The 10,238-nt window shown below is 41.3% G+C and overlaps 2 protein-coding genes across 3 annotated transcripts; one reads left to right on the forward strand and one right to left on the reverse strand.

The window, feature by feature from the left end:
* Positions 1-1,139: 1,139 nt before the first annotated feature.
* Positions 1,140-5,337, forward strand: LOC131109682 (serine/threonine-protein kinase NIM1-like). Of its 2 annotated transcripts, XM_078789144.1 has the most exons (5): positions 1,140-1,249; positions 1,320-1,365; positions 1,926-2,156; positions 2,214-2,482; positions 4,360-5,337. In XM_078789144.1, exons 3-5 carry the CDS (start codon positions 1,982-1,984, stop codon positions 5,092-5,094), a joined length of 1,179 nt encoding a protein of 392 aa, XP_078645270.1. In that variant the 5' UTR covers positions 1,140-1,249; positions 1,320-1,365; positions 1,926-1,981; the 3' UTR covers positions 5,095-5,337. The 2 variants fall into 2 exon arrangements, with proteins under 2 accessions (XP_078645270.1, XP_057917909.2); XM_058061926.2 differs by having other exon boundaries at positions 1,177-1,365.
* A 1,707-nt stretch (positions 5,338-7,044) lies between these two features.
* ccl25a (chemokine (C-C motif) ligand 25a) lies at positions 7,045-9,847 on the reverse strand. The gene is made up of 5 exons (XM_058061974.2): positions 9,828-9,847; positions 9,131-9,207; positions 8,423-8,540; positions 7,374-7,491; positions 7,045-7,301 (listed from the first exon to the last, which is right to left on the reverse strand). The coding sequence occupies exons 2-5, from the start codon at positions 9,192-9,194 to the stop codon at positions 7,278-7,280; spliced, it is 324 nt and encodes a 107-aa protein (XP_057917957.2). The 5' UTR covers positions 9,195-9,207; positions 9,828-9,847; the 3' UTR covers positions 7,045-7,277.
* Positions 9,848-10,238: the final 391 nt, after the last annotated feature.

A 10,238-nucleotide genomic window follows, 5' to 3' on the forward strand; every position in this document is an offset into this window, starting at 1 on the left:
ATACCTCCATCTAGTGGTGAAAAGGCAAATCACAGGGTACATCAACCATGAAAACAACAACCATTCACACTCACATTCATACCTATGGACAATTTGGAGTGGCTAATTAACCTAGCATGTTTTTGGAATGTGGGAGGAAACCGGAGTACCCGGAGAAAACCCACGCATGCACGGGGAGAACATGCAAACTCCACACAGAGATGGCCGAGAGTGGAATTGAACTCAGGTCTCCTAGCTGTGAGGCTAACCACTCGACCGCCGTACAGCCCTAAAATGTAATATTTATTCATTCATTTTCTAAAAAAAAAAACAGCTAGCTGCTAATTTATTTTTCAACCAATCTCAAATTTTCCCCGCATGTGCTTGTCAGCCCCCTAAAGGTGTGTACCACATTTTGGGGGGTCAGTTGGGGTCACACCCTAAAGTTATGTTTGGGGCAATTTCAAGTTTGACTTCTAGGTGTTTGACTTTGAAACATTGAATTATTAATTATTATTAATTCTTCTGGTCTTGAATGTGTTCAAACGCGCACACTTGCAGTCTGCTTATGGAGCACGTGCAGACGTGTCCACCAAGCAGGACATGATTGGATTATACTCGGACATCATGGATACGCGGCTTATTGAGATGTGACACAGACCGTCTGGTATCATCAGGATGGGTGTCTGGGTCACAGTGTTGCTGGGTCGCTTTATGGTCGCCTTCTTTCAACTCAGCGGGAAGATGTCATGGTGGTGGAAGAGTCAAACTTCTGTAAAATGGTCCAATTTTAATTATTTTTATTATTTTTATTGAACATTTCACTTCACACTTTAGGGCAGAAGTGTTTCAAAGTAAAATAAACAATCCTGCATTGAAATACTGGAAAAATATCTCCATGTCAAGCCTGAAGAGACCAGTATGACTTTTTATTATTCACCTTATTGTCTTTAAAATGAGAAAACCAATATTATACAGTAATTTTACATGTCATTAATATAGTGGCTTTATAATGAGCTGCACTGAAATGCAAGCCATCCTTGGGATAATCCCACTCATGAATGCAGCGTCTCTTCCAGACTTGAGTCGGGACCAGGCTGCACTTTCACGTCTGGGTTTTGTGGAAGCTTCTGCAAAGCCTGTCTGCAGGGGAGGAGCCCGCCAGCCCGACTTTACAAGCAACGTCCGTGGGGATCACCACCTGACAGCGCTGCTTTTGCATCCAGGCCGAGCGCCTCACGGCTTTTTAGACCACAGTCTTCCTTGTTTTGTAATTATTATCGATTATACTGTCCTTGGTTGGTATTTGTGTGATAATAGTTATGTATTTGAACAGTAAGACTGCTGGCGTCAACTCGGGGCGGACAAAGAAGAAAGCAAGGACATGTAAGTCATAAAGGCTTTGTTTTCCATTGGCGCACTTCCATAATTTAATTTAATTTAATTTAATTTAATTTAATTTAATTTAATTTAATTTAATTTAATTTAATTTAATTTAATTTAATTTAATTTAATTTAATTTAATTTAATTTAACTAAACTGAACTGAACTGAACTGAACTGAACTGAACTGAACTGAACTGAACTGAACTGAACTAAACTAAACTAAACTAAACTAAACTAAACTAAACTAAACTAAACTAAACTAAATTAAATTAAATTAAATTAAATTAAATTAAATTAAATTAAATTAAATTAAATTAAATTAAATTAAATTGTTTTGAATGACAAATAAACATGATTCTCGGTTTGTTGATTTAAAATTGACCATCATTCATCAAAATAGCTCCACACTATAACCCCAACAGGAAACTTTTGAGATTTTCCAGAATCTGCACCTATTCCAGCTGTATTTCCTTTGATTGGTGCTTCCTGCCAAAACGTTCTGTTTTATTTATTATTTATTTATTATTTATTATTATTTATTAACAGCGTCCCACCTCTCAGGTTCTCATCCATGCCCCGAGAAGATCTTGAGACGGGCCTCCAGAAAGGCTGTCAAGATGGTGGCGAGAAGAGAGAAGAAAGGCGAGGACCAGGCCTCCATCCTGAGCCACTCGGAGAGGCTGATGGACGACCTCAGCTGTGGACGGCGGGTGGGGCTGTATGAGCTCAGGGGGGAGATTGGCTCTGGTAATTTCTCCCAAGTGCGGCTGGGGATACATGACCTGACCAAAGGTGAGTGAGGAAGATTCCCGTCTTGGAAAGGCGTCATTCGGTCTTCTTTGTCATCAGAGAGAGTGGCGGTGAAGATCCTGGACAAGGTGCGCCTGAACAAGCGAACGCAGGCGCTTTTCACCTCAGAGATCTCCTGCATGGAGAAGCTGGCGCACCCCAACATCGTGCGTCTCTACGAGGTGGTGGAGACCTTCAGGAGGCTCTACCTGGTGATGGAGTACGCCGGCGGAGGGGAGCTCTTCTCCCGTATCAGCACCAGGGGGCGCCTGTCCGACCTGCAGACCAAGCTGGTGTTTGCTCAGGTGCTGGCCGCTGTCAAGCACATGGTGAGTAGGATGGATGCTGAGGAGAACTCTGCTTCACCATGTGATGGAACATCTGGGTCCACTTCCTCGGAAATATTTACCATACGGATTACCTCGTGTACACAAACCCGAAAGAATGTTGTATATACTCTACTTATACTCCATGCTGTATGCAGCTATATATACTACTGTACATATACTACATGCTGTATGCAGCTATATATACTACTGTACATATACTACATGCTGTATACTGCTATATATACTATTGTACATATACTACATGCTGTATACAAAAATAATATCTAGTGTAATTAACTAGTAAGTAACTAAAATACTACACATACATCCATCCATCATCTATCATCCATCCATCCATCATCCATCATCCATCATCCATCATCCATCATCCATCATCCATCATCCATCCATCCATCCATCATTCATCCATCCATCCATCCATCCATCCATTCATCATCCATTCATCATCCATCCATCCATCATCTATCCATCCATCCATCCATCCATCCATCATCTATCCATCCATCCATCCATCCATCCATCCATCATCTATCCATCCATCCATCCATCCATCCATCATCTATCCATCCATCCATCCATCCATCCATCCATCCATCCATCATCTATCCATCCATCCATCCATTCATCATCCATCCATCCATTCATCATCCATCTCTCTATCCATCCATTCATTCATTATCCATCCATCTATCTATCTATCCATCCATCCATCCATCCATCCATCCATCCATCCATCCATCCATCCATCCATTCATCATCCATCCATCCATTCATCATCCACCCATACATCATCCATCCATCTATCTATCCATCATCCATCATCCATCCATCCATTTATCATCCATCCATCCATCTATCCATTCATCATCCATCCATTCATCATCCATCCATCCATGCATCCATCTAAAATCTACCCAAAATCCATCCATCATCTATCATCAATCCATCCAAAATCCATCCATCTAAAATCCATCCATCCATCCATCCATCCATCCATCCATCCATCATCCATCCATTCATCTATCCATCCATCATCCATCCATCCATCCATCCATCCATCCATCCATCTATACAAAATCATCCATCCACCATCCATCCTTCCATCCATCCATCCATCCATCCATCCATCCATCTATACAAAATCATCCATCATCCATCCATCCATCCATCCATCCATCCATCCATCCATCCATCCATCTATACAAAATCATCCATCATCCATCCATCCATCCATCCATCCATCCATCCATCCATCCATCCATCCATCCATCTATACAAAATCATCCATCATCCATCCATCTATCCATCCATCCATCCATCCATCTATACAAAATCATCCATCATCCATCCATCCATCCATCCGTCCATCCATCCATCCATCTTCTATGCCGCTTATCCTCACTAAGGTCGCGGGTATGCTGGATCCTATTAAAATACTAAACATATTATATCATAAATACAATATTAGCATCAATATTAATACTACTTATATTCATATGATTTTTTATATTACTTTCTATATTATATTTGGATGGTATTTTTAAATAAGTACATTTTATGTGTATTCCTTGTACATATTCGGCATCAGAACCAATGACTTCATTATAGTTACTAATTACTTTCCCAAAGTCATTCAATTACAAAGAATGACGTTACTGTGGAAGCCATTATGCTAATTTCCCCACTGAGGGATGAATACATTTAAGGCTTATCTTATCTTATTGCGTCTCACGTATGTGGAAGGAGCTGCCTCAGAAAAGTCCGAATACACGCCAAGTCGTCCCTGCCGGTCATGTTCAAACATGGAACTTGCAAAGTGGAATATGTCGTTCTTACGTGAGTCTTCTCTCGGCCAGCATGACATCAACATCGTCCACAGAGACGTGAAGGCTGAGAACGTCTTCTTCACCAGCACCTGCTGCATCAAAGTGGGCGACTTTGGCTTCAGCACCTCCTGCCGCCCCGACGACATCCTCCACACCTTCTGCGGCTCCCCGCCGTATGCCGCGCCCGAGCTCTTCGAGGAGGCGGGCTACGTGGGGCAGTACGTGGACATGTGGGCACTGGGCATCCTGCTGTACTTCATGGCGACCGCCACCATGCCCTTCAGAGCCGCCAACACGGGCAGGCTGAGGCGGTGCATCCTGCAGGGCTCCTACAGCGTCCCGACGTTCGTGTCCGACCCCTGCAGGGAGGTCATCAGGGGGCTGCTGAAACCCGTGCCCGCAGACCGCCTCACCGCCGCCAAGATCATGGCCAGTGAGTGGATGCGAGGTATGGAATACCCGCAGCCGTATGCCACTCGACAATCCACGCCCTCCCACCTGGCCGAGCCGTCCCGCATCCTCGACGCCGACGATTTAAACATCAAAGCGGCGATGGAAGATCTGGGCATCGGCGAGCTCCACCTCTTGGACCACGCTATGGACCTGAGGAGCCCCGTGACTGGCGCCTACCGCATCTTGCTGCACCGTGTCCAGAGGAGGAGGTCGGCCGAGGCTGTGGGCTCCAGCTACGTGGGCACCAAGCAGGCCCAGAAGCCGCGCCATCAACTGGACGAGCGCCGCTCGGTGGTGTGTGTCATCATGTAGCGTTCTTTGCACGGACGCATGTTCCACGTCATGGCTTCACTCTACGTTTATTATAGAAGACATGTTCGAGCTAGTCTTACATATTTCATAAATGAAGCACCTTTCAAGCATAAAAATAGCTGAATAAAGTAAAATACAAATATAAGGCATTGAGAAGATGCATTCAAAGACATTGTAGTACTCTACACTCTAGGCATCAGTAGCTAGCACTAGAACAACAGGCTTTTATTGCAGGTTGGAATGACCTCAAAAATCCCTCATAAAAACTGTTGAAACTCAACTCTGAACCCCCGACATCACTTCCTGTCCGCCACTCGCTCTCTATTTTTTCATAATCTGGAGCTGGATCCTATCCCAGCTGTCTTCGGGCGACAGGCGGGGTACATTTTGGACTGGTGGCCAGCCAATTACAGGGCACATATAGACAAACAACCATTCACACTCACATTCATACCTATGGACAATTTGGAGTGGCTAATTAACCTAGCATGTTTTTGGAATGTGGGAGGAAACCGGAGTACCCGGAAAAAACCCACGGGGAGAACATGCAAACTCCACGCAGAGATGGCCGAGGGTGGGATTGAACTCGGGTCTCCTAACTGTGAGGTCTGCGTGCTAACCACTTGAACGCCGTGCAGCCTACATCCAATTATAAAATTAAAAAAAAATCTGTGGTAATTTTGAATACGTTGCTAAAGTTTGAAATAGACTTGACTTTTGCTATTTTTAAATAGATGCTACCTAGCATGCTAGCAACCTGCCTGGACACTCTGCATCCAGTCAGTAGTATTCCCTGCACAGGTTTGTCCGCCATGATGGTAAGCGGAATCCAGAACCCTGCTGTGTAAACATGTCCTGGGCTCACTGCTCAGACATGAACAGAAGATTTTGGCATTTTTCAAGTTCCCACAAAACAAAGACAGGTATGTGTCATAAAAATGTTGTAGATTTAGAAGCAGTTGTTGTAAACAAACATGACAGTGACTCACAAAGACTCACACAGCGTATATTGTGTGAGACTCCCACACCGCGTAGCTTAAAACTGATTTGTTAACACCAAGAGCTGCCAGCCAAGAAGTTGGCCCATCCTCGGCTGACTTTCCAAATGATTTGACTTCATTGCCGCTGGGATAGGCTCCAGCATGCCCGTGAGGATAAGTATAGAAAACGGATGGATGGTCCTGACTGTTTATTTTGTTAATTTAGAATGTGGGACTTGGCGGTAGTCTGGAAGTCCTTGGGAGCGCTTGGGAGTATGACCAATCACAGTGTGACCAGGTGGAATAAATGAAAACAGAGCGTTTTGGAAATCCGAGGAAAACAGCTGGAATAGGTGCAGATTCTGGACAATCTGGATAGCTTTCTGTGTGGGGGTGTATTGTGGGTAGCTGCTCTATAGAAGTCCACAAAAAAAATGAACCAAATATGGTCAGTCTACCGATGTTTGGACTTTTCCAACACCCTTGGATAATGAATGTAAGTCTGTGGGCATACAATGTAGCAGTTGTTGGCAGCACTCGTGCAGCCCCCAGTTAGTATATGCTATAGGGCTGCAAATTGAGATTATTTTCTTAGTTGATTAATCTGAGATTAATGGAGTGAGGTCCCAAGTTGTTGGTGGTTCATAGCAAACATTGTTTTTCTTAAAAACACAAAGGCCCCATCCTCAGGAACGCCACAGAAACATTCAAGATTTTTTTAAGCAGTCCAAACCCCCCCAATCCCCGACCCCCCGATCCCCCCCAAGCAGTCAGGCGGGGTCAGGCACTAGCCGGGATAAAACAGTGATGGTCAACTTGACAATGTCATGTAGCCACTATAGCTACTACAGTTAGCTATAGCTATAGCTACATGAAATGGTTTGGTCCGCTCCTGCCTCCACCCGCTTGGTAGATGCGGCATGTTTCCTGTCATTCCTAGGTTGGGGCAAGACTTTGACAGGACTAAACGTTGACAGTGGACTTTTATTGTAATAAAGCTTGGCAAGCCATCATCTTCTATACAAAGTTTAACAGCAGAAAATCACATCAACGACGATGAAAACACTCTTTTACGGGATGCTAAATGCTACATGCTAAATGGGGCAGGTATAAACCATGATTCACATATAAGGATCGGCATCAAAGGGTCACATTAAGAGGTGCAAGCGTTGACCTTTATGTTCCTCCTCAAGGACACGGCCTTTAGCTGAACAAGCGTTTCAGGCGCTGGAAAGAACAACAATAAAAACTGTTCAGCGTCATATTGTAATAGTTTATACATTAAAATATATATTTCACCTTTTGGGTGTTCCTCTTGGGATGTGGAGTGGGCTTGGTGTCAATGGTGTCCATCAGTTCTTTCACCCACGTCTGTCGGGGGTCGGTGCAGTACACGCGACCTTTCCTCATGGTGAAGCTGAATGGCGACAATTAGCGTTTATTATTAATACATTATTATTATTAAATTAAAATTCATAAAAATATACATTAAATTATTATTATTATTGTTGTTGTATTAATAATATTCTAATATAATATATAATAATAATATATAATATTATTAATATTATTTATAATTAATTAATTATAATTATATAATTATTATATAATTATAAATCTTATATAAATAATATTTATTATAAATCTATAATATAATATTATATAATTATATAATATATTATTATATATACATAATATAATATAATAAGATATTGTTGTATTATGATTATTATTATTAAGATTCAGGATTGAAATGAAAGCAGCGGGATAAAGGAAGCCCAAACTTTTAATTTGTGGAGTACAGAATTAATTTTCATACTTTTCATAACTGCATTATGACCAAAGAGCTACGTTCCAATCATAAACTGTATAAGGTTTCTAAAATACTGTGACAGGTCAATAACACTCAATAGGTTATTACTTAGGCCTATACATATTTATTTTTAAAATCGTGCAATAAATATTTAACAATAAAAATAATTTTAAAAATAATATTTGCAAAAATTAATCATATTTTTAATGACCTCATGGCCCACCTGCAGTACCACCACGGCCCACAAGGGGGCCGCAGCCCACACTTTGGGAATAACTGCACTAGAGTTTAGAAATACTAATGATATTTTATTTCCATGGAAATAATTGCAATCACAATATTGAATTATTTCTGATTTCCGTGTCATGCATGTTAAAATGTAGTTCATTTCAGCCATGTTGTACTGAGCAGCCTGGACAGAGGCCGTACCACGAGTTTTGAATTCTACCTCCTCAAGAGTGTTTGGGTTGTGAATTGGTGAATTGGTGAATTGGTGAATTGGTGAATTGGTGAATTTGTAGTGTGTCTCTCTCACATGACAGCGCGGATGTTGCAGCCGCCATCCGTCTCCTGAATCCTGTACTTGACCGCACGCTGCTGGCTCTTCCTGTCCAGCTTCTTCACGTAGGACAGGCAGCAGTCATCGTAGGACACTCAAGGAGAGACCACAACCATTGGTATTATTTGGAAAGAAATAATGGGGGTGGGGCCACATTGGGGGGCCACGAGACGTGGAAGTACAATGAAAAAAATCCAGGTGCGTTTAAAGAAACCATGATAATATCATGGATATTAATAATAATAAACAATACATTTTCTCTTATCAACACTTTAGCTTTTTGATGGTCTGTGATTGGTCACACGCCCAAAGTACTTTCTGACTATGAACCATTTAAGAAAGTCCGCCCCTCTGTGACATCACAAAGGAACAGTTTCACCACGCCTTTTGAAACGGAGCGTTTTGAGCCATCCCAAACTACATACACGAACCTTATTACCTGAAACTTTGGCATGCTTTAACACCAGAATACATAAAATACAACATTCTAACTACATTTAGAGGTCGGAAACGTGGAAAAAAAGCATCACAGGACCCTTTCACTAATGCATTTGTGTTATGAGGAAGTAATGAAGTCCTCCCACTGCGGCAATAAAAGCACACGTGTGGCCTTCTCTTTATCACCTGTGGCATGTTGCACGTCACAATATCACCATAACAGCCACGAAAAGCCCCCATTTTTACCTTGTGCCACTGCCAGACAGAGACAACATAGGACCAGGAGGAAGACGGATGTGTTGGAAGGCATGGCGGTCCCGACTCTGAATCAAAAAGCCAACAACAGCAGGATTAGATTATGATATTATTTGCCCATACGTTAGACTTTAGACGGGACTTTAGACTTTTATGTTATATCACGTTTATATACATTTTGTGCTCAAGGTAACACATGGAAATATCACTGAAAGAGCATATAGTAGGAATATATAGAATATATAGTTTGGAATATATAGGATGATTGCACATATTACCCCCATCATGCTATATTTTGCTATGCAGCTTTTTCTGTTATTATAAGTCAGGGGTGGCCAACCTGCGGCATGTGCCAGGTCACTGTAAACAATACAACACATTCTAATTAAATTATTTTTAATAGTGGTATTAAATTATTTCAAAATTGTAAAAATATATTTTTTAAAAACATGTATTTGATCATATTTTATATTTATTTTATATTTATTTCCAATTGTAGATTTTGAATGCATATTTTTGCTTCTATGACTATGTATTGTAGTTAAATATAAATATCATTGTGGAACACATGAACACAGAAATCTGTCCTAGTGTCTGCAAGTCTAAAATGAGGGCCCAGTCTTTCCTGGATCTGTGCATCAAAAGACGACGCGTGCTAGCTAAAGTGTTGTGTCTGCATGTGGCTCACCTGTGTCGCTTGCAGGTTGTCTGGTTTGTGCAACCTGTTGCAGGCGAGGCCTTATAAAGCTTTAAAAAAAGGGGGGGCGAGGGGGGTTGCGTCTTGCCAGGTATCATATTTCCATAAACGCAACTCACCTTTGCACCCCGATTCATTTCTCTTTCTCTTTCCTGGCAGTGCAAGGCTGTGTTGACGTGATGTATGTTTCTATGTCACATGGTTGGCAACGAAACCTTCTTTATGTTCACACAACTGAATGGCAAATTAAAGCTAGCGATGGTGTCATAATAATAATAATAATAATAATAATAATAATAATAATAATAATAATAATAATAATAATAATAATAATAATAATAATAATAATAATAATAATAATAATAATAATAATAATAATAATAATAATAATGTTATTATTAT

Source organism: Doryrhamphus excisus, linkage group LG2 (genome assembly GCF_037039965.1).
Source record: "Doryrhamphus excisus strain RoL-2023G ecotype Guam linkage group LG2, RoL_Dexc_Guam_v1.1, whole genome shotgun sequence".
Classification (NCBI taxonomy): domain Eukaryota; kingdom Metazoa; phylum Chordata; class Actinopteri; order Syngnathiformes; family Syngnathidae; genus Doryrhamphus; species Doryrhamphus excisus.

Excerpts from the sequence above, each read along its gene's own strand:
- LOC131109682 (XM_058061926.2), top strand. The coding sequence starts at position 1,302 with ATGTATTTGAACAGTAAGACTGCTGGCGTCAACTCGGGGCGGACAAAG. Across the intron at positions 2,157-2,213 it reads GATACATGACCTGACCAAAG|AGAGAGTGGCGGTGAAGATC; the intron begins GTGAGTGAGGAA and ends CTTTGTCATCAG. Across the intron at positions 2,483-4,359 it reads TGGCCGCTGTCAAGCACATG|CATGACATCAACATCGTCCA; the intron begins GTGAGTAGGATG and ends TCTCTCGGCCAG.
- ccl25a (XM_058061974.2), bottom strand. The coding sequence starts at position 9,194 with ATGCCTTCCAACACATCCGTCTTCCTCCTGGTCCTATGTTGTCTCTGT. Across the intron at positions 7,492-8,422 it reads TGCAACATCCGCGCTGTCAT|CTTCACCATGAGGAAAGGTC; the intron begins GTGAGAGAGACA and ends GTCGCCATTCAG. Across the intron at positions 7,302-7,373 it reads CCAAGAGGAACACCCAAAAG|CGCCTGAAACGCTTGTTCAG; the intron begins GTGAAATATATA and ends TGTTCTTTCCAG.